This window comes from Capra hircus, chromosome 19, assembly GCF_001704415.2.
Source record: "Capra hircus breed San Clemente chromosome 19, ASM170441v1, whole genome shotgun sequence".
Lineage (NCBI taxonomy): Eukaryota > Metazoa > Chordata > Mammalia > Artiodactyla > Bovidae > Capra > Capra hircus.
The window spans coordinates 34,606,123-34,629,528 of NC_030826.1; the positions used below are offsets into that span (position 1 = coordinate 34,606,123).

General features: G+C 59.0%; 1 protein-coding gene across 12 annotated transcripts in view; it reads right to left on the bottom strand.

The window, feature by feature from the left end:
- Positions 1-23,406, bottom strand: part of MPRIP (myosin phosphatase Rho interacting protein) — a 94,988-nt gene that overhangs the window by 11,911 nt on the left and 59,671 nt on the right. For 5 of the 12 annotated variants that reach the window (XM_018064809.1, XM_018064812.1, XM_018064811.1 and 2 more), the window contains 10 exons: positions 22,542-23,055; positions 19,401-19,542; positions 18,513-18,617; positions 17,149-17,205; positions 16,145-16,213; positions 13,980-14,069; positions 12,234-12,343; positions 9,615-10,152; positions 8,345-8,461; positions 2,263-5,913 (listed from right to left, as the gene is read on the bottom strand). In XM_018064809.1, coding sequence (XP_017920298.1) covers positions 2,263-5,913; positions 8,345-8,461; positions 9,615-10,152; positions 12,234-12,343; positions 13,980-14,069; positions 16,145-16,213; positions 17,149-17,205; positions 18,513-18,617; positions 19,401-19,542; positions 22,542-23,055 — 5,393 coding nt within the window. The remainder of the gene's footprint in view (positions 1-2,262; positions 5,914-8,344; positions 8,462-9,614; positions 10,153-12,233; positions 12,344-13,979; positions 14,070-16,144; positions 16,214-17,148; positions 17,206-18,512; positions 18,618-19,400; positions 19,543-22,541; positions 23,056-23,406) is intronic. The other 7 variants (XM_018064820.1, XM_018064819.1, XM_018064818.1 and 4 more) reach the window with 5 other exon arrangements.

Here is a 23,406-nt window from a genome sequence, read left to right on the forward strand (position 1 = left end):
CGACACAGAGCACGGGCAGAGGCTGGCAGGTCTGGTCTGAGTTAACCACTGACGTGCTGAGAACTGCCATACCCCGGGCGTCGGGCACAGCTGCAAACAGAGATGAGTCTTGGTCAGCTGCCAGGAGCTGAGAGACCCTATGAATGACAGTGACCCAGGACATAGAGCTGGGGGCCCAGCCCTGCCACTGCCCAGCTGGCCACTCTGAGATGGTCACTGAACTTCTCAGGCATGCGCTGGAAGAATTAGATTAGGGTGTGGGACATTTCCTTTTCCTTGTGAAGGAGTACAAAGAGAGGTGCTAATTACCAGGTGCCTCTGCTCATTGCACTGAGGTCATGGCAGGACTGCTCCCCGGCCTGGTCTGTGCCTTGCTCCAGCCTGGCTTGGTTTATGACCTGGATGTGGGCTTGGGGAGCTAAGAAGTGGTCCAACTACCCCATACACCCACCCTGTATCCCCCAGGCCTGGCATATCAGGTTAGTCTTCTGCACGGGGTGGGTGAGTGTGCCTGTGGCCGTCAGGGCTGGTCTGTGCAGCTCTTTTCTGGATGGAGGCACACTGGGACCTCTCTGAGAGAGAGGGCCTCGCTCATTAAGGTGCAGGAACCATGCTTCTCAGTTCTCTTTCAGAGATGTGAGAACGTAGCCACGTCACCTCTGATCTAAGTCTGGGGGATCTTCTTGTGTCCGGATCCAGGAAAGATACCAGGAACCCAGTCTGTGTCTGGGCACCTCTGTCTGACTCCCACAGGAGCAGAGAGAACTTTCTGGACTCCCCAGTCAGCATTTTCACACTCAGGGTCTGCACTTCCCTGGGACAGACCTGCTGTCCACCACTCATGGGACATTCTTCCTCACAGTGGCTTTCAGATGGAGCCCCTGTCTCCTCTTTGCAGCTCTCACACCCCTGGACACCTGGAGAGTCCCAGAGCTGCCCTCCCACATGCTTTGGTTCAGCATGGCTTCTTGGTCAACACAAGGGGAAGGGTCGAAGTCATAGTTAGATGAGAATGTTTTAAGAGTATTTCAAGATAAGGGTCAGAACTCTTCTTACAGAAACACTCAGGTTCTTCCTTGGAGAGCATATGTTAACCTGTAAACACAATTCTAACTTTTAAGACAGTAAACCGTGGGGTCAGTCGGTTCCTCCATGACTACTGTGCAGAGGTGTCAGAAAAGGCACCAGCTTGCAGCTGTCAGGAGAGGAACTGAGACCCCAGTCTCCCTCAAGTGACTGCTGTCAGCCCAGCACCCAGGCGAGCAGTTTGGTTGTAATTTGTGTGTCTCACAGGACCCGATGAGAACAGACTCAGGACAGAATGCTACCCAAGTCCTCAGCCTGGCCTACATCCCTGCAGGGGCCCAGCATGCACCCACATCAGCACAGGGGCTTCTCTCCTGACTTCAGGCTGACTACACAAGAGGCCGGTCCGGGCCTCGTCTAAGTTGCCTCCCGTGCAGACCCTGAGTGTCAGGGGAAGTAGCTGGGATGTTACTTTCAAATGCCTTGCTGTTGTGCCCTGACCTCATGGGACAGTGCAGCACTTTCCATCAGCCCTTGAAACCTCCTTGAGATTCAGAATGGCTTTCAAAAGGTTTGGACTGAGTTGGGAAAAGGCACTGGAAACAGCCTGGCAGGTGCCAAAGTGCCTGCCAATGCCCAAGTGCTTATCACAGCAGAAAAGAGCCACCTCAGCACTGGACGTGGTGCTGGCTAGAAGGGGGACACGTGAGGAGCCTGGCATTTACTGCATTCGTGTGGCAAGAAGTCCAAGAGCAGGCAGCCCAAAGCCCGGGCAGCTCCACACAGCTGAATGCTCCAGGGCCGGGAACGTCACCTGGACAGGCCAGGGCCATGGAGTCCTGCTCACCAACAGGGGTGTGAAACAGGATGGATGTGTTGGGGGAAAGTCACTTCTTCAAACGTGTGGGGAAAGGAAGGCTGCATCTCCTTGAGAGAGTAACCATTCCTGCACAAGGCTCCCCACTGGACACGGCCCCTGAGGGGGAGGTGGGAAGTGGCCCTTGACACTGTGTGGCAAACACCCCTGTCCTTTGAGAAGCCTGACTTTGCCCTCCCAGGACAGTTAGGAGGAGAGGAACCTCGCCAAGTCCAGGTCTGCACAGCCTGGAGGTGAGGTGGGGCCCCCCCACCGGGCTCTGCTGGGACCCCCTGTGCCCACAGGCGGTCGAGGGGGAACAGCGCCTTTGGAGCTGAGAACCCTGTCCCAGCCGCACCCCGACCACTCTGTGCTGAGACCTTGAGGCTCTCCAAGTCCCTCTGGCGCTCCTCCTGCAGGGAGGCCATGCCGCCCGCCGGGTCCTGGTGCTCCAGCTCCTCCCGCAGAACGTCCACTTGCGCCTCCAGCTCCCGGACACGCTCCCTCAGCCCCGCCAAGGACTCGGCCTCGCCACTGGCCAGTGAGCCAGAGGGGGGCTGGCCCTGGTAGCGGCACAGAGTCTCCTGCAGGCACCGCAGGGTCTGCGAGTAGTGCTCCTGCAGGGCCCGCAGCTCCTCCTCATGGATGGTCTGGAGCTCCTTGACCTTGAGCTGGAACCTGGCCTCCAGGGCCTGCACCTGCTCCACAGGCCGCCCCCCCAGGTCATGCTCGGCCCTGGCCCCAGTGTCAGGCTGGCCCCTGACCCTGCCACATGCGGCCTGCAGCACGCCCTCCACTTGGACCACCTCCTCCTTGAACTGCTCTGGTGGGGCAGCCAGGCTCTCGCCGTGCTCGCCATGCGCCAACTCCAGACGCCTCTGCTGCTGGTCCAGCTGGGCAACCTTGGTCTGGAGTTCCATGTTCTCCCTTTGGGTGAAGGCGATCACGTCCAAGTACTCGCCCTTCTGCTTACAGAGAAGCTCCTTGGACTCCCCCTGCAGGGCCCCCAAGGCCTGCTCATGCCCCTCGTAGGGGTCCCTCTGGCCCAGCCAGGACTCTTTGTAGCCCCGGAACTCATTCTCATATTCAAGCCGGATCCTGCAGGCTGCGTAACACACCTGAGCCTGAAGAATCGCATCCTGAACTAATAAAGAATACTGGCCAAGGCCTCCCAGACAAGCACGGCGCAAGAGATGCTGGGATGCCTGCAGGAGCTTCCGACAGTCCCCGAGTACCTCCACAGAGGGAAGTGAGGTTAGGGAGGCAGAAATCTCCCCCAGGAGACTGGCCTTATCTTTAAGCTGCAGGGCAAGCTCCTCCTGAATAGCAGCTAAGACTCCAGAACTCTGGCTGGACAAGGGACAAGCCAGGGAGCCGGCTGGGTCCTGATGACTTGGTGCTTCTACCGGTGGGTGCCTGGCCCAGGACACCTGGTCGCCGTCTCTGGTGCCCAGTGGAAGCTGCAGGGCTTCCGAGACCTGCTGCATCACCCTCTCAAAGGCAGGGGTCCGGTAGGCCCCCAGGACCTCCTGCAGCATGCACCTGTGCTGCTGCAGGGCTGCCTGTGTCCCCTGGAGGGTCTCCTGGATGCTCCGGAGCCTGCGGTGGAGGGACTCCCTCATCGAGCACGCGGCAAGACTGAGCTCAGCCCTGACCCACGTGGCGTCCGCCAGGGCAGGGGCTGGGGCTGGCCGGGCACATGGCTGCCTGCTTCCCGAGGCACTGGCTGCCTCTCCGCCCAGCGTCTCCAGGTGCCGGCTCAGGGACTCGACCTGGCTCCAGAACTCTCCATCCACCAGCACCTTCTTGGCCCAGGCATCTGCTGGGGCCCCTGGACAGACCACAGCACTTTCAGACTCCAGCGGCCACCGTCCTGACTGAGCGATCTCCAGGAAGACTTGTGACATGTCTGATGTCGTGTTCCGTAGCGAGTCTGCAATCTGGTCTATGAGGGCGGCTTCCAGAGCGATCTGCTCAGAGAGGAGCTGCAGCTGCTGCTCCTCGCTCAGTGTAAGCATGTGTGGCAGCTGCTGGGATGGCGCCTTCTCCTCCTCAAAGAAGCCTGTTTCCCCCGTGGAAGCTGGCCGGGGATGCAGGGCCTGGACAGCACCCATGAGCAGGCTCTCAAGACCAGCCAAGAGCCCCGCTCCTGCGTCCCCTGGTAGGGACCGCAGCTGTTCTCTACAGCTCTCCAGGCAAGCCAGGGCCTGGCTGTTTTTCACCTGGACGTCGCTGAGCTCCCCGACATGGCTCTCGACCGCCTCCACCCTGGCCTGTCTCTCCTGCTCCAGCTGGGCGGCCAGCGCAGTGACCTGGAGCAGGCTGGCTCGGAGCTGCTCGCAGAGCCGCGCCTCGGTGCTGGCCCACTGCTGGTGCAGCGCAAACAGGGCCTCCTGGCTCTGGCCCTGCTGGCTCTCCAGCCTCGCTGTCACGCCTTTGAGCTTCTCCTCCGTGACGTAGAGCTTGGTCTCCAGGGAGTGGATAATGGACAGGTAAGCATCTGGGTCACTGGGCATGGGGAGTGAGCTGGGGGTAGCCTCTGATGACATACTTTCCTCCGAGGGTGAGCGCTCCTGACTGGTGTCCGAGGACATGCTGCTGGCTCCGGTCTTCTCACACCCGTCAGGGTGGGTGTACTTCTGACACTGGATCGTGGAGAATCGGATTCTTTGCCTCTTAATGCCAGGTGCTCCCTGGTCAGGTTTTGAGGACACTTCCGACCTCAGGGGCACCATGCTCTCTTCTCTGCTGGGGCTGCTGTCCCCCAGGTCCTCCCCTGGGGCCACGTCCTCCAGCTCCAAGCAGGGCAGGCCCAGAGGCATGCCGGCAGTCTGGCACTGCAGGCCCACACGAGCAAGGCTGTCCTCGGCATCCTCCAGAGACTCTGTGGCCAGTCGCCGTTCGATCTCCCCCTCTGCCTGGAGCTTCTCGTCTTCCTCATCTAGGCTGCTCCCCAGGGTGGACGGCCCCAGCAGAGCCTGCTGCAGGCCCCGCCCCTCCCTCTCCAGTGCCTTCTCGTGTGCATCCTGCAGGCGCCGCAGCTCCTCCTCCTTCTCTTGGAGCCGCGTGTGTGCGCCCTGGAGCTGGCCGGCCACCCTCCTGAAGGAGTGCTCCAGGCTCTGGTAGTCGGCCTCCCTTCCCCTCAGCTTCTCCTGCAGTGCAGCTACATCCCCATCGGACAGGGAGACGCGGCCCAGCAGCTCTTGGAAGCGCTGCTGCGTCAGGTCGCGCTCATCGCGCAGGCTCTGCACATGCTCGGCCAGCTTCTGGATGCTGGCCTCCTTCATCTCCAGCTGCTCCTCCAGCCGCTGCACCGCCTCGCTGCCCTCAGACCCAGCGCTCAGCTTCTCCTCCTGCAGAGCCTCCACCTGGTGCTCATGCTCCTGCAGCCGCCCCTCGAAGGCGCGGGCCCTGTCCTCTGCCTCCGCCAGGCTCCGCAGTAACTCCTGCTTCTCCCGCTCGCAGCTCCCCAGCAGCAGCTCATAGTTCCTCTGCAGTTTCTCCTCCATCAGCCTCTGGGCCCGCTCGCTGGCACCCAGCTGCTGGCTGAGGTCGGCGATGCGCTCCTGCAACTGCTGTACCTCCTTGTGCCGGTCCCGCTGCAGCACTTGCTGCCGCTCCAGGTCCCGCAGCTCCTGCGTCCTCCCCAGCAGCAGGGCCTCTGCGCTCTGGAGCTTGCGCTCGCTGGTGCGCAGCTGGGCGTTGAGCGCAGCCTCGCTCTGCTGCCGCTCCTCCAGCTGCTCGCGCACCTTGTCCTTCTCCAGCTTCAGCTCGCCCTGGAGCTTGGCCAGCGCCTGCTCCTTGATGGCAAGCTCGGCGGCGGCGTTGCCCAGCCGCGCCTGGAGGCTCCGGATCTCGGCCTCGTGGTGCCGGATCGCATCCTTGGCCTCCCCGTAGCTGCGCTTCAGGGCCTGAATCTGCCGTGTGATGAGCTCCTGGCGCTGGCACTGGGCCTCCAGCTCGCCGTGCAGATCCTGGTTGACTCTGTGGAGCCTCTGCCAGGTGCCGGACGGGGAGGTGGCCACTTCGGTCTTAAAAAAACCGATGAAACATGGGTTAGTAACACTCGGCCTCCCAGTTCTGAGTGTCACACCTCTGGCCAGGGTCAACCACAGAAAGGCTCCTTTGTGGGTCTGTCTGTTATCCTTTGCACAATTTTTTTTTTTCCCATTAAAAAAAAACCTAACAAATCTCAATTTTTTTTGGTAAGCAGCTGTTTCCAGATAAACAGAAAACATGAACAGTAACATCAAAACAGCTCTAACTGCACAGCTTCTAGGAGAAATAAACCAAACAGAACTGAATAATGGAGCACAGTGGTAAGCAAACGAAGACTGCGGGACGAGACTCTGGCAGGAGGCGCGGGCAGGAGCAGAGCAGAGCATCATTTGTTTTGCGAAACAAAAGGCACATGGCTCTAGACCACAAACCCCACAAGAGCGCAGCACCCGACACGCTGCCCCTTCCTTCTGGCACAGGAGAAGGAAGGGCGGCACCGCTGGCGGACGTCAGTGAGGTGACATCCGAGACACTCCTGTGGGAGGTGGCGCCTGTCCTCCACAGTGACAAGAAGAACTAACCTCTACCTGCAAGAAGACAAAACGAGGGGGAACGGAAACCATGGAGTAAAACATGAGAGTTAACAAAACAAACAAACCTTTGTGGAGTTCAAAATAACAAAGTGAAGCATGCAGAAAATAAAACACTTGAAACAAAACTCCTCAAACTGAAAGGCATGCAAAATACACAGAACTAACTAACGGAGGAGAAAACAACATGAAGGGAGTGAGAACAGCTCAGCCTGGGAACTGGCCTGCCCATGGCTCCCTCGAGGTACGCTGGCGGGGAAGCCACAGGTGTGACACTCAGTTACGCAAGTTAAGAGACAGTCCACGGCCACACATGCCAGCTCCTCCTCCCGGCTGGCAGCACGGCGCCCACCCGCCACCATGACCCTCCTCACCCTTAACCCCAGAGGCCCTCCTCGCTCACCCAGACTTGAGATCATAAGCAGTGTGAAAGCAGAGGGAGGTTAAGAGTAACTGCCCTCTGACCTGGCAGGGAAGTATTAATATGTCTGGCCTTGGGGCAGGCTCATGCAACCATCCGGGTCAGACACAGGAGGGTTCTGAGGTTAGCAATGTGCAAAATCTGCTGCCAGTTATCTTCTCGGCCTGATGTCAGCTGGCAGCCCAACCAGGGTTTAAAAAGGTGCTCCGCAAACCTGCGGGGTCTCTGCACAGATGTCCCAGAAAGTCCTAGAGTGACATGTGCAGGAAAGAGGGGTGTCCCCACACCAGGTCCCCAGGGCCTCAGGGTCTGAACTGGGCATGGCAATAACTATGGCTGAAGGGCTGGGAGGAGGGTCCAGGGCACATAGGGTGCCTAGGACTGAGGCCAAAGCTGGGGAAAAGGAAAGCAGAAAAAACATCCACCAGAGGGTGTTCTGGAGTGGGGGGCAGGAGGACAGACTGCCCCCGAAGGTCCACCGGACCAAGGAAACCAGTGTGCTGCGGTCTGCAGATGCAGAGACGTATCACAGTGACTCAGGGGCCTGGAGAGTCGGGGGGGGGGGGGGGGGACCCTCTGGGACCGTGCCTTGGTCTACACAGACAAGGAACCTGATGCTGGGGGACGGGGTGCAGGACCTGACTGGACTGCGGTGCCCTCAGCCTTTGATGACAAGACTCATGTTCTCAGTCCCACCATCCTGCTTTGCTCTTCCTGGAGCTCCTCTGTCTGTCACCTCTTTCCATCACACATTTGCTAAGGGGGCAGCGGAGTGCTGTACCCCAGAACTGGTGTGGGCCTGGAGCACTGCAGGACTGGCAGCTCATACCAGCCTGCCCTGCCCAGATGCCCTCCTGCCTGGTGAGACCCGTGGCTCCCTGAGACCAGCTGGCGACTGGCACTCTGGCACAGAGACACCTGCAGGAGACGATGGGTCTGGACACTTGGCTCGGGACTGGGCAGCCACGTTTCCCCCTCAAACCTCAGGCTCAGCAGAAAGTAAGAAGTGGGGCTGCTAGGCGAGTGGACAGTCCCAGGCTGCCCTGTGGGTGGGGCATAGACACGGTCCTAGCTCTGCCATGAGCGGATCCTAAGGAGGCACTTGTCTGTTCCTCAGTTTCTTCCGTAAAATGAGACTAATGCTGTTCTTATGAAGTTAGAGATGACTTGCAAACATGTGACACTGATTAATAAATATATGTTGGGCTCTTTGAGAGCTGAAGAGAAAGATAACCATAATTATTTTATGAAGAAAACAAAAGAGCCTTGCCTGTAGAGGATTCATCAGATTCTCCCAATGTTATATGAGCAGCAGCAGCACACTGCCCAGAGCGCCTGCTCCCGCGACAGATGGCCCTAGAGCCTGGCACTGGTTTTGCACATTCCTAGCCTGCCTGGGTCCTGCACATGAAGCCCGGGGGTGCCCAGAGGGTGGCAGCCCCTCAGCCCTACCTGCAGCACATAGCCCTCCCGGGCGCTCTGCTCCCGGCCCAGAGCCACCCTCAGCTGGTCCTGCAGCAGTCGGTTCTGTTCCAGAAGGTCTGAGGCCTCCTTCTGGCTCTGCTCCAACTGCAGGCAAAAAGACACACATGTGAAGCAGGATGGCAGCAGTGGTCAGGAGCAGCATGGCATGGCCCTTGTGGTCCTCCTGGTCCAGCGTGGCGGAGCTCGCCAGCAGGTGCGCTTGTCAGGTCTACACTGCACCAACGGTTCAGCTTAGGCTGTGAATCTGCGTGGGCGCCACTAGCTTCCAGATGCTGGGGCTGCACCAGGCCAGGCCCTACAGGAACAAGGACTCCATGCCTGTGCCTGAGGGAAGACTGCCCACTGGGTCCTTTGGGTGTCCTCAGCATGGCCAAAAAGGCCTGTGCTGCTCCAGGCAGACCTTGTCCAAGACTCTACCTTGGCTCCTACAGAACCCCTTCGACAAGCTGGACATGATGGATTTTGTATAAAATCACGTTGGGGAGGATGGGTCCTCAAGAAGCAAGCAGCCTCTCATTGTGGTTCCTAGCAGCTGTGAGTCCAGCCATCGGCTCCTGCCCCTTACAGCTGCAGGCTACAGGGACCTTCGTATCAAACTGTGCTGTCTGAAACAGTCTCAGAGTCCAGTGTGTGTGGCCTGCTGCCCTGCAGTCCAGCTGTTTAGAGCAATCTGATTTTGGACTGTTAATTTACTGTGTTCTGCCTCTATTATTGTATTAACAGTCATAGAAAAATGTTGATGCTAGTGGTACATATCAGCCTCATGAATCTAACAAAATAAGATGAGAGGTGAAGGCAGGCCAGCTGCCCAGCCTATGGTTTCATCAGACCCCAAAGTAAAGAGCACATCAGAATCAGCAGGCAGGCCAGCCATGTACACCCCTCCGGCCTTACCCAGGGTGCCAGGCTGCTGTGCCCAGACAGGAGCCTACCTGTTCACTGTGCCCCAGAAACGGCAGGTAATACACACAACTCACCCCACACCCACCTCTGGCACCGCTGGCTCTCAATGGTAGTACCCACCCCTCTGGTCTATGGAAAGCCCTGGTGTGCACCTCCCCCTGACCCAGCCCGCCCTCCTAGTACTTATCTGGGACCTGTCTATGTGCCTGGTTTGCTGAGGGGTCTACAAGCCCTTGGGCCTAGGCCCACGGCTCCTACACTGTTGGGCACAGAGAGGGCCAAGGAAGGGGGTTGCATGGAATCACCCAGCCCGCCCACCCGTCCTGGATGCTACCTCCTTCTCCAGCAGCGAGGTCAGCTCGGGCGTGGAGAGTCGGTCGCTGCCGTCTTCGGAGGACAGGTGCAGGGGGGCGATGGGCACCTGCTTCTCCTCCCGGAGGGGGGTGGTCTCCACCTGATGCCAGCGCTGCTCGATCTCCACATGCACATTCTGGGTCCTGAGCTCCGCAGCTGTGGGCGGCCCCAGGCCCCGGTCGACCTCCATGCGCAGGGCCGCATCATCTGCACTGGGCCCCTCCACGTCAGGTGTCCCAAAGCGCTTGCGCCGCTCCTCCCGCCGGCGTGCGCGCTCCCGCTCCAGCTCCCCGGGCTCCGCCTCGGCCCGAGGGCCACCGGCCCTCTCCTGGGCCAAGGCCTGCTGGATAGGGCGGAACTCGGCCCAGTCGAAGGTCTTGGAGCGGCCCTCGCGCCTGCGCTCACGCGCCCGGCTCCTCCTCTGCTCAGGGTCGGGCTCCCCAAGCTCCCCGTCCTGCTTTTCCAGCGGCCTCGTCTCCGAGGGGGAGCCGCTCCGGGCCTTCACCTGCGGCAGCGAGCTGCAGGGGCCAGAGACAGTGGTCGGGTGGGGCCCCCACCACCAGGCCCAGCCCCTGCTGTCATTATGTGCTTTTCCTGCTCAGCTGCAGTCCCTGGGGGGAATCCCAGGGGCCTCAGCCCTGCAGGCAGAGAAGGAGCCGCAGACAACGGCCCAGAGGTTTCCTGCTGGATGATGCTAGGGTCTGAGAGCCCTGTCAGGTTTGCTGGGCACAGCCACCATCCAAACGAGGCCATATGGGAGGGAAGCGTGTGCTGGGCCAGTGGGGACAGAGTGAACGGGAGCAGCTACTTTCCTCAAGGCTTGTGGGTTTTCAATAAGCAGGTAAGGAACACAGTCAGGTCTGTGTTTTAAAAAACCACTCTGGTGGCTGGTGTGACAGCCCTGGGACCACCTGTGGGCCATTGAGCTGGCTCACCCAGGTGGTTCCCACGAGCCAGCACCACATAGGGGCTCACTGGTCAGGACTCAAGAAGATTGGTGGCCCACCTGGGCCAGACACTGGAGGACACCCCTGCCTGCCCAGCAGCCGGGTGCACCCCCTCCCCCACAACCATAAGTTGTGGCCATCTGAGGACAAGATCCCGAGACACCCCTCTCAGCCTGAGCAGAGTGGCCTCTGGTCCCACCCAAGCCCTCAGCACAGGGTGGGAAGCCCCTGAGTGGCAAGGGCTAGGGCTGGGGGCCTCCAGGGAACACAGACAAGGAGCCTCCGGAAGAGGTACCCTCTTGTCCTAGGGGCTTCCAGGCCAGGACCACATGCCTGGGCACACTTCTCCAGGATGGACATCTCAACAACACCCAACTGCAAGCTGGCCCAGGGCCCCAACTGTGTGATGGTCAGGCCAACACACCGCCTCTCTGCCACTCTCTCTGGAGAGGAAGCCCCTGCAACCCCACCAGGTTGGGGCTGCAGCACATGGATTGAGCTACAACTTCTGGCATCTACACCTTCCTGGGACATGCATGCCTTAGCTGCACTAAAAACATCTATCCTTTCCTCAAAGTATAAAATTCCCCACACAGAGCCAACAGTGAGGCAAGCACCTCGGCTCAGACCACTGACACTGGAGTCTCTTCCTGTCAGGAGGACACTGTGGCCCTGATGTGGAGGGGAGGCACCTGTCCCGAGCCACGTGGGCCTGAGCACGTTCTCCACGCTGCTTCTGAGGCCAGAGCCCCACACCTGCTCTGTGACACCCCAAAGCCAACATCCCCCCACCTAGAGCTGGACCGGCCACATGGGGTCCCTCAGAGAGCCCAGGGAGGGCCTTGGCCTCTGCTCCTGGTCATACAGACTCAGGAACAACCAAATATTCTGTTCGTCTAATGAAAGAAGGAATAGAGTCAGGACAGGACAGAAAGAGTAGAAAGGAGAGTCCCTTTAGGATCCTTTCCCGACTCTGTTCAAAAATGTAGGTCACCAGCCGGGAGGCAGGACTTGGCAAAGGTGTGAAGCCACCCCCAGGAGGAGACGTGAGTGCTCTGTGGGCACGAGGGCCACCCTCCGGGCATGGCCTCCAGCCCAAGAGAGGCACTTGAGAAGCACTGGGACTACAGGAGGGAAAAGCATAAGGGAGAAACTCTTAGGACCAGTGAAAGCACTGAGGCCAGGAGTGAAGGCAGCAGATTTCTGGGTGTCACAGAACCAGCTGCATGCAGAGATCCTGATCTATCTGCTTTTTGTGAAATGAAAACAGCAGGTTTCTAACCATCAAGGCAGGAGGAAAGTGGGGGGCAAATGATGAGGTTCCCAGAGCATGGCTATGAACACAGGAACATCCCCAGCTTCGACACCCACACCAAAAGCTCCAAAGGGACATCTGTCCTGGTTGCACAGACATCCTGCAGATGCAGGAGTGAGGCAGGAAGACCAAGAAAAGGCAACGCTGAGGTGGCCTGTGGACACAGCATCTGGTGCTGCCTCTGACCAACCAGGGCTCAGCGGCCAGAGATGCCTTACACCCAGGCCCCAGGGAGTTCATGCACTGGGCAGGGCTGGCAGGGTGTGGGGGCAGTGCAAGTAACAGACAGAGGGACAGGGCGGCTGCACTGAGCCTCCTGGGCACCTGACTGGCTCACCTCGTCACATCTGGGGCAGAGGTCGGGTGGACATGCTTCATGATGGTCTGGATCCAGTTTCTCCGGATTCCGGACGTCATGGCAGAGAGGGTGAAGGCGCCCTCCTTCGTCTGCACCGAAGACAAGGTGTTAGCCATGAGTGCCCCTCGCTGACCCCAAAGGGCTCGCAGGAAGGACTCACCCCCGGGATTCCCCTCCCAGAGGAGCTGCTCTTGATGGGAGGGGCTGAGGGAAGGGGGTCTCAGCACGAGGCCCAGAGAGCAGGAACTTGGCACCACCCCCAGCACCGTCCGCAGAGGCGGCTAGAGGTCTAGCTCACTGAGCATGCCTCTCCCTTCTGCAGGACACGGGCACAGGGAATCATCAGAGCCCCCAAGTCACAGGTGGAGTGCCCTGCCAGATGCCCTGCAGCCCAACGGACTGGGGGATGGATTTCTCCTTCTTATGAATTCACTGGCCTTCAGCTCTGAACTCGGTCTTCTCTGAGTTTGGTTAACCTTGGTCACTGCCACGTGCTGGATCTAGGCCCAAAGGTCAGGAGGGGAGTCCCAGCCCAGGAGCCCAGGGTGGCAGCTGGCAGGCAGCTGGCAGGCTGCTGGCAGGTTGCTGGGTGCCCGTCGCACACCTCACGCTCTCAGGAGGGAAGAATTAGCTTTTCCCAAAGACAGGTCTGGGCTTCCCTCGTGGTTTAGTCAGTAAAGAATCCACGTGCAATTCGGGAAACCTAGCGACTAAACGCAGCACAGCACAGGGACAGGTCTGGCCTCTGCCCTGCACCACTGTGGAGCAGAGTGGGGGCTAGCCAGCCCGAAGGACTAGGCGTGTGGGAGGGAGATGCCTGGCTGTGTGATGTCAGCTGGCCTCTGGGGGAAGGGCTGGAGCTTGCCTGACCACATGGACAATGATCCAGTTGATGGGTTATGAAGCTGCTATGAGCACTCTGGACACACTTGGGCCTGGTGCCAGGCCTAAGCCCGAGCAAGCTCCCCAGGCTGGAAGCTCTGTGTGTTACCAAACGTCAGTGCCAATAGGGAGACTGTCCCCAAGGATGTGAAAGCTTCCTGTTCAGCACAGTTCTCCACGAGGTGCTTCCTCGGGCTGATCCCAATCTGTACCCTTTGCTAGAGTGTGTCTGCGGTTCTAAGTAGAGTGTTCCCTGTGCTCTGAGTCCTCCCAGCTAGTTATCTGACTTGTGGGGGTTCTGGAGCACCCTCAGACTTGCAGTGGGCATCAGCCAGCTGGCATAGCCGGGGGTCTGTGCCATCACCTCATCTGGCTACCCCTGAATAATCCTTAAACCCCATCTTTGATAAAGTGGTCAGTAAGAAGTGCTCCATCTGTCCAGTCAAATAATTTTTTTGAGAATGGGACAGCACCTTGCACATTGGAGTCCTTCACAAGGTTGTGGGGCAGAAAGACTCCGGTGAGTGGCTACATCGATGAGCAAAGAATAAGTGCATGAGAAGCTAGTGCCCTGAGAGCTGAAGAAGCAACACCTTCACTCTTACTCCCCATACCCCACCTCTTTCCAGCTGTCCCTGTTCTACTGAAAGAAAGACCTTATTACTACAAAGGCTCTAGACAGCCTTGAGGGAGAGATGCTGGCGTCTGCTTTCTGCTGAGATCACAGAGTGGGGATGGGTGGGGAGCTACAGGACTGAGAAAAGGAGAGGATGAGGTGCCCGCCCGTCAGGCCCAAGGCCTGCCCCTCACACCCAGCCTGCCGCCCAGCCCCACCCTGCTCACATGGATCTGGAACCCATAGTTTCTCTGCACTGGGTACTCTGTGACATCGCAGCACGTAGACAAGTCAATTTCCCCATCCAAGTCAGCTGCCTACAGAGAAGGTGAGAGGTTTAGAAGGTAAAGGTCAGTGTCCCGTGAGCTTTATGTCTACGGGACAGGTATTCTCACAGGTGCTGCCAACCACACACCACCTAGAAGCATCCATGCCACCCCCACCCCCATCCTGCCAGGGACATCCAGGCTGGGGTTCTCAGACCTCCTTTACACTCTTAAAAACTGAGGGCCCCAAAGAGCTTTTGTTCATGGGGGTTTTTATCTATTGATATTTGCCATATTAGAAACTGAAAAAAAAAATAAAAATTTTTAGTCATTTAAGAGCACAAACCCATTTCATAAATAAAAAGTATTATTTTAAAAAACCTGCAGGACTTCCCTGGCAGTCCAGTGGTTAAAACTTTGCCTTCCAATGCAGGGGGTGTTTGTTCAATCCTTGGTTGCAGAGCTAAGATCCTACATGCCTTGTAGCCAAAACCAAAACATGAAACAGAAGCAATATTGTAACAAATCCAGTAAAGACTTAAAAAATGGTCCACATCAAAAAAATTTTGAAAAAAAAAAAAAAAAAAAACCAGCAAGAGATTTTTGCACCTGCCTTTAATGCCTAACTTCCGAGGACAGCTGGATTCTCACATGGGTCTCTGAACTCAGTCTGCTGGCAGCTTTTGGCTGAAGTGTATGAGGAGGGCCTGGCCTCACACAGACTCAGGCTGGAAGTCTTTTCAGACAGTTGCGGCTGTTCTTCTCTGACAAGTGGTAGCTTCTTAAAGGTGAACTGCATAGTGGAGTCTTTCTGCCCTTGCTGTTATGTTAACCTCCATGGTTCTACCCTGCTCCGTGAATGGACCTCTGACCCACGCGCGACACCACGTCCCATCTCCTGGGAGAGTCCCCAGACACTGGCGTGCTCCTTGTTCCGGAGCGAACGCTGGGTCCACTGTCATCATTGCCCATTTCATCAGGGAGTCTAGCCTCAGGGACACTGTCAGGTGAGCGACAATGAACACAAGTTTTCCAAAGTTCCAGTTTTTCTTAAAACCTCAAATTGAATCATTGGTAACAGTTCTGTCAGTCGTTTTCCTTGAAGGAAGAGACTCGGTTTATTTAATCGAGTGCGCATCTGTGCATTGGTGTTTAAGCAGAGATGGTGGGCCGTGAGGAGGGGGGATGGCAGAGGGCAGCACGGTCGTAGCGGGTGCTCCCCATGAGGTGGCATTATGCCTGGACAAGCAGCACAAGGGACTGTGCCAGCTTCTGGCAGGTGCTGAAGGCTGAGACTAGTAATCAGCACTTTTCCTGTCCTGTGAAGGCCCTTTCTGTAAGACTGTAAACGTGTGGCAGTGAAGGACACACTGGCTGTCTGCTCCTGCAGCCTGGCTGGCTAAAGCACCCACCATCAGCACAAAGGCCAGCACAAGGGAAGAGGTCAACGGCATCATAGTCTTACAGCACTATTTTTGTTATAAAACCCTGGATGGGTCTCCAGGGGTCCATAAAGTACACTGTGAGAACAACCCAGCGCTTGCGTGTGCTCCTGCAGCCGCTGGCACCCACACTACTCCCCATCTGCCTGCCCACCAGCCTCTGTCGCCTGTGCTTACAGAGGCACAAGAACCACTAATATCATTCACATTTGGGACTGTATCTCCCAAAGGAGATTCCTGGAGTGGGAAGCAAGGGAAAGGTGTAGGAACAGAATGCCAAACTCAGAAGAGGTTTTTTTGTAGATGAAGAAAAAGCCCTTCTGTTTGGTGTTCAACCACGGAACCAGGGCTCTCAACCAGGCTGCCAAGTTCACCTGCCACATCCCATCCTTGTCCAGAAAACAGGGGACAAGATGCATTACTTTGATTCTTTGCAAGACAATTCACCACAATATTTCCGTGTAGAAAGAACAAAACTGCTCATCCTGACTTTTAAAATGAGACATCTTTCAGTGTTTTTCAAAAAACACAGACAAGAAAAGCTGCTGGAGCCCCCCATCCCAGGTGCTGAAGCAGGGCTTGGAGAGCCTACTTCCAGCAGAAGTCAGTCCCAGAACATCAGAGTCTGCCCCAGGGCTGGACTGGGCCACCCGTCAGCACACAGGGCGGACCTGAGACACTCACCTCCTCAGCCACTGAGTCCCTGTAGAACCTCAGGCTTTGATCAGCAAGGACAAACCAGTGCTTCTTCCACTAAAAAAGAAGGGGAAAAATCAAGACTGAACTCCACACTCCTGCTCCGAGGCGCTCCACAGCCAGGGTCCTGGGGGACCTCCCTGAGCAAGGGAACTCAAGACAGTAGGTGGCCCCTCTGGCTGGGGCACACACACAGGACTCCGCTCAGGCCACAGGCAGCCACATGCACACGCCTTCTCCCCTGTGATAAGGTGGTGTGGGCACTCCACCCGCAGGGGTGTGGTTGCAGAGGGGAGCCAGGTCCCCCAAGCCCAAGGAGGCAGCCTGTGAGTTGCGGCCACCTGCTGTCTAGCCAGAGGGGTGCCCACCTGCTGCCAGCAGGGGTGACCCAATCACAACCAGCCAGACTTCCCAGTCTTCACTGTGAGGATCGACAGGGGCGCTGAGTCTGCAGGCAGAGCCGACGGGGTGGGTACGGAGGGGAGAGAGAGAGAGAGGAGGAGGGTGGGGAGGGGCATCCGGGGGTCTCACAGAGGGACCCGAGGCTTCTCCTGCCTCCCAGAGGCCTGGTCTCCACCCCAGCAGCCACTAGTGGCTTGGTCTTTCTGCTCAAGTCCGCCAGCTCCTCCCAGACCTGTGGCAGCATCTCAGCTGCTGCCTACCACCTCACAACCAGGGAGCCTGTTCTTGGGGGACCTGGGCTCTCAGGAAACCTCTGCAGAATGTGGCCAGGCGGGAAGCTCAGGTTGAAGGGCATCCCCAGGCCTGAGGCTGATGCCCACCAGGAGCGGGAGAGCAGTCCACATGCTGGCAGCAGGCAGGCTGGTGCCCCCACTGCCCACCACACCCCCACTTCTGAGGAGATGGGGTCGTGGTCACAGTCCTGGAGGTGGTGGACAAGGGCCAGTGCCCTCACACCCATGGGGACAAGGCCAGCTGGACCTTGCACCTGCTCCCTGGCGCCTGGGGCCACGGCAGTTCCAGCCACTCACCTGGCCATCCTCATACTGCTTGGTCAGCCAGCCTTTTTTGAAATTCAGCAGGTCGGGCTAAGAGAGAGGAATAAAGAACAGCTCAGAGAAAAGCAGCCTCGTGTCTGGATCTGTGCAGAAGCGGACTGACGAGGCAGGCATTTCTCTTCCAGTGAGGGGCCCTAGGAAAGGGGGCTTTTCCACGTGCCAGATGAGCACATGTGGCTCCTTGCCCTGGCAGGGGCTGCCCAAGCCACTCTCGGGTGTGCATCTCCAAGGAGGGCAAGGTTGCGCACAGGGCGCAGGTGTGGCCCCTCGGCCCATGAGCAGCACAGCAGGGCCGCCGGGAAGCAGAGAACAGTCCAGACAGAGCCATCCGGCATCTCGCGTGGAGGGAAGATGAGCAGTGACGGCCGAGACTGAGAGTCTCATAAAAGCCACAGGAAGACTGATGGCACCTGGTGTGAGCACGGCGCAGCAGTGAGCTGCCAGGAGCCCCCAGCCACTGGCCTGCCAGGATGACCCTGAGCCCCCGCTTCCCTACAAGCAGCAGAGCCAGGACAGCAGGTGCTGACAGCACCTGAGAGCACCCGGAGGGCTCTCGCAGCCCTGGGCCTGGCTGGTGTCTCGTGTGTGGGCGTGGCAAGGCCAGGTGCACAGAGATGTAGCACTGCAGTGTCCAAGGACCCAAGGAGAGTTAAGAGAACACGTGCCCCGGGGAGGGACACCCAGCAGCCATGGGTGCCCTGGAGCCTCTGCTGCAAAGTCCAGACTCCAGGTGAGAGAGCGTGTGCCCTGGTCCAGCTCAGGAGCCGCTGGGGGCCCCATGCCTGGGGGGGTGGGACCAGCCCTGGTTCCTCAGGAGGCCGAGGACGAAGGCAAGAGGGACCCATGTGAGCCACTGTCTTCACTCCTGGGGCTCTGATCTGCCTTTCGGGGCTCCCTGAGGGGGCGGTAGTCCCGCCAGACCTGCCTGACCACTCCCTACCTCCACCCAACAGCCACAGCTCCCACACCCTGAAGCGAAGGCCAGGCCCCCTCCATGGTGACCCCATGAACAAGTGACGTGCCCGGTGGGAAGGGGGCTCCTGCCTCCAAGACGTTACAGAGACAAACACTCAAAACAAGAAGAACAGAGGCTCGTGCTGTGGCCCCAACCCCCGGAGTCAAAATTCTGCAGTCCTGGTGGCCTCCTCTGCCGGAGATCTCAGAGCTCAGGATGCCCACATGGCCCAAAGAAGGGGCAGAAACACAGCATCTGCTTCTCACACAGACATGACGGCCCGTGCACGGGGGCAGCCAGCACGGACACCAGCAGACAGAGCCCTGTGACAAGCAGCAGGGGCGACATCTCCAGGCCTCGGAGCACAGGAGCCCGGGCTCACCGTCAGGGAGGACTCCGTGGACCTCCTGTCCAGTGACTTGGCTCTTCGGTGTGGAGACAGGGGGGAGGCCGAGGCGTCTGGGAGAGGAGCTTCGCTGGGGAGGTCCTGTGGCAGAGAGCAGTCCCGTCAGCACCAGCCAGTCCCTCATCCGCTGGAGCCGCAGGAGGGCGGGCTTCAGGGCCGTGTTGCGGGCAAGGAGTGGGGCTTTGCTGTCTGGTACCTCGGCACCTCTGCCCCTGCGGCCAGGACCTGCGTGCAGATGGGACCCACGCCCAGACTCCTGGTCCTGAGCCTCCAGCTACCTGCCGGGGCTTGAGCCGCTCTGGTGGACAGGGCAGCCTTTTCTTGCAGATGTACAAGCCCCTTGGCTCTCCGGGTCCCCATCCTCCCTGGGCCTTCACAGAGGGAAGAAGCTGGGCTCTGTGCAGCGAGCAGGAGAGCCCAGAGAGAACAGGAGGAAGACAGAGGGTGGACTTGGCGGAGCCTCAAGAAGCAGGGGCCCTGGAGGGGAGTTTCAGAAGCAGAATCCACCTTGGAGATTCAGCAGAGAAACGAGGGCTCTGGCCATGGCCAGAAAAGATGAGAAGGAAGGCCAGACAGCCTCAGAGAGGAAGAATGGCTCTAGTTAGGACCTGGGACCCAAGGCGCACGAGAGCAGCTCTGAGCAGAGACGGACGGAATTCCGAGAGGAAAATGCAGAAGACGGGCCTCACCCTCAAGAAGTTCCCTCAGGGAAGAAGGTGAGAGACGCAAGAAACGACCAGAAAACGAGAGCAGGAAGCTGGGCAGAAGTGCACCCACATGTGAATGTGCTGTATGGGGGGGCCATATGCCACCCGTCCCTACCGCCTGCACCGCCCCAGTATTGCCCAGAGCCCAGACGCTCACCCGCTTCCTAGGGAATGCCCTCTTCTCACTGCGGCCTTGTCGAGTGTCACTTGAGGCTGAGGGCCCGGTGGACAAGTTGGTCTCCATGTGCTCTGCCTTCTCTGTGTCCAGGGCCTCAAATTTCTCTATTACCTGGGACCTCCTGCAAGAGAGGGCACGAGGCCACTGAGCGGGGAGACAGGGTCCCCGGAGCCTAAGGGGACATGGTCCGGAGTCTGAGGGGCTCCTGCAGCCAGCACCCCACGCTGGCTCACCCGAGCTCCTGGGCCACCCTCGTGTGGGGTGCCGGCCGCACACACCCCTCATTCGGCCAGCTTGCCTGATGCCCCCACTTCCTCTCCCACCTCCACACGGGGCAGCTCTTGCACATGGCCCTGCCCTCTGCCTCCCAGCCCCGCACCGCAGATGCCGCACGGGCTGTTAGGCTGACACACTCGGCTCTCACACGCCAGCGCCCCCTCCTGAGCCACAGACTGGTAGAAGGCAGCCAGCACCTCAGGCGCCCTGGCCTCACCACGTGCCTCAGCAGATCGGATGCAGCCCCCACCCCAGGGTGTCCAAAATTTAGCAAGAAAAAGACCCATGAATTAACATTGTTTCTGCCAACAGTAAAAAGAATCAAAACCCAAATTAAAAACAAAGCAAGTTGATTTCGTGTGAAAGGGCGGGCGGCATCATCAGGCCATCTACGGCTGGAGACGGAGCTGAGATGGGAGCGAAGCAGGCGGAGGAGGGGCGAGTAACGTCACAGCGACACAGCAGGAGGAGTGGAGAGGGGCAAGACCTGGAAGAAAACAAGGCTGGAGAATGAATAAACAGAAAGAACCGCTGGTAAAAATCAAATATGGTAAATCAAAATCATCCCAAGAATTAAAGCAAAATCCCAAGGCGATCACTGAGGAGGGAGACTATCCTGTCCCCGCGACATGAGCATCCGCCTGGTGGATGCACCCTCATGAGCTGCCCACGTGTCCCCAGGCCAGAACCCTGTTCCCCCTGAGCTGTCTCACAGGGAGGGCTGTCCCTGCATCGGACTAGCAGCAGAGTCGAGGGCAGCAAGTGAAGGGCCACTGGGCCCAGTAGCCTGAAGCCTAACTTCATGAGGAAGAGGAGGGGAACCCGGAGGCCAGCTCGTCCTTGGGAGGGGACCAGTGGAAGGGGCTCTCGGGGGTCCTTCCTCAGGAAGGCAGACTCCCAGGGACCAGCTCCCTGTGGAGCCATCTCTGCTCCCGTGGAGTCTCCTGCAGGCCAGCAGCAGCTGCAGCGGGGGAGCGAGCGAGCGAGCGCAGGAAGCCAGGCGGCGTGGGAGCGCCTGGGAACCACGGGGAGTTCTTGCCGGTGCTCCGGCTGGCTGCACACCCGAGGTGGCCTGTCCCAAGTATCCTGCTAGATTTAGAGGACAGACCCGCTCACATGTAGAATGAGAGCTCTTCCAACCGACCTCAGGACCAGAAAGCCCCACGATGGCCTCGAGTTGCAGGGGCCAGTGAGTCAGGCCAGTTGCATGCTATGGGCCGGGCCAGCCACGAGAGGTCAGAAGAGGGAGGGAAGTGCCACCTGCCAGGGGTCTGGGGGAGTCCACCTCAGGCATCTGTAAAGTGGGGCCTTTTCAGCTCAGGTCCCTGTAGTCCTACAGCTGGGACAGCAAAGGCATCCCGGTGAGCCTGGTCTGGACTCCCAGCCAAGCAGCAGGTGGGACCTTGGCAGCTGGGCCTGGTGTCAGCCACCAGTGGTTCAATCAGCCACCCCCGCCACACTTGCTCGGCACAGCTCACCATTTGAGAAACACTGGGGAGGCTCTGCGGCCAGTCCAAAGACTACTTCAAGGCCAGGACTAGTCAGGACACCCACCCTGAGGCCTCTCAGCCAGGCTTCCGGCAGCCGCCCCCTGGGCATGGTGGCTGGTGTCCTGCCCATCTGGGGCTCTGTTCTGCACCACAAGACAGGGGTCCAATCCAGCACCAGGAGCGGCTCAGGGTCAGAGGGCAGGCCTTGGACAGGACAGCAGCCAGCCAGAGGACACGAGGGCAGCAAGAAGTAACGTGACAGTGTCAGGATGCAGAGGAGAGGGCCCCAGGGGAGCCACACCAGGCAAAAGCCCCGCCCCATGGTGACAGAGCAGGCGAAGCAAAGCCCCAGAGGTGCCATCTGTCCCAGCCACAGCCGGGAGGGAACTCCAAGCCAAGCAGGTGTGCTGAATGTTAATTCTTTGGTCCCCGCCAAACCAAGGTGTGGCTGCCTGCTTGGGGGCCTCCAGGACGCGGTGAGAAGCCCCCTTGCCCAGGCCACTGGCCTCCTACATCTAGCAAATCCTTTCACTTACACTTAAGCACACTAAGGACAACTTCGGCCCTGCCCCAGCTCTGCTGTCCCAGGCTGTTCCCGTGAGGAGGAGCCCTGCTCCCGATTCTGCCCTGCGTATGGAGTGCTCACACACCTCAAAGGGTTACTAGTAAACCAGGTGGAGATGCTGTTTGGAGGGTGTGTCCCCTACCCCTCCAGGACTGAGGGACCTTCTGTTTGCTTCTCTCTTCAAGTGTGTTTTCCTAGTGCTGGAGGAGATGCCTGGGAGGGCAGGTGGGTGGGAAGGAGCAGGGGAGCAAAGCAACCGGGGCTCTGCAAAGGGTCATCCAATGACCCCACTTGCTCCAACTCTGAGCTGGGTCTGGGGGTGGGGCCGAGGACACTACACTAACAGTGGGTCTGAACCTCCTCTGCAAGCAGCATGTTACAGGCTCTGGAATCATTTTGGGAGGTTTGAACGCCTGCATGACCCACTGCACACGAGGGTTCGAGCCCTGCTACTGCACAGAGGCTCTGTTTACACGTGGGGCTGGAAGCTTCTACTGGAAGGGGCACTGGGGCACTCTGGTCCAGGCCTGGACTTGGGAGGCTTCAGTGACAGAACCATGCTCTTTCCCTCACTCTCCGCAAGTGCAGGGCCCTCCCCGCCTCAGACCACAGCTCCACCTGGCCTTGGCCCATCTCCAAATCCGTGACAGAATGTCACAAAATGTATGCGTTTGTGAGTGCACATGTGGGTACCTGTATGAGAGAGCATGTTGAGTGTGCACAGTAGGGGCTGCAGGAGTGGGTAGAGTGTGTGCAAGACCCTGGCCCTCCAGTCCCCCCGGCCCTTACCTCCGCTCGTTGCCAAACAGACGGGCCACCTCTTCCCTGCCCGGGCTCCGGGCCCGAGTCCTGCGCTCCAGCCGCCTTCTCTCCACCTGGAAGGCTTCTCGGTGGCTGATCCTGATGGCCTTAGGGACGTCGGCCAGGGTGGCATACTGCCTGCTGGCTTTAAAGGCATAGGCACGCCCCAGTCTCTCTGCTCCCCGCCCCCCAGCACTGCCGGAGTCCACATGGGCAGGGGGATGGCTGGCCACATCCAAGGAGTTGAAGGAGCTGCTGCAGACGGTTCGGGCAGGGAACTGAGGACCTGGGGGAGGAAGGGGATGGCCAGGCTTGCAGGAGGGTGGGCTGGAGTCGCTGTACCTGTTGGTGGGGGCGCCCGGGCTGGGCGGGGAGAGCGGTGGGGGCAGCTGCTGCTCCTCGGCCTTCACATCCTGCTTGGTTTTCTCCAGAGAGAAGTAGCCGCTCTCCACCCGGACTTTGCGGCCACAGTCCACGCGGTCACCACTTGTGGTGCTCTCCTCTGGAAGACGAGGGACAAGGGACGTGCTCAGCCTGCTGCCACCTCTGGTTCTACGACCCTTGGAGAAGGCACGCAGGTCCAAGCCCACCCTAGGGCAGAGCCCTTTCCCAGGAAAGGAACAGGGCATCCTTACCTGCCTCTCCCTAATGGGTACCTCTCTGCCAGATGGCCAGGGGTCCCTGAGCTCTAGTCTGGGGGCTCAGCTGGGACAACAGGATCCCCAAGAAGGGACATCCCACCAACAACCACTTCCCACTGAACACCAAGGAGAACCTAGGGAACGTGGTTAACACTCCACACTGCACTGCAGGGGGTGCGGTTCAATTCCCTGGTTGGGGAACTGAGATCCCC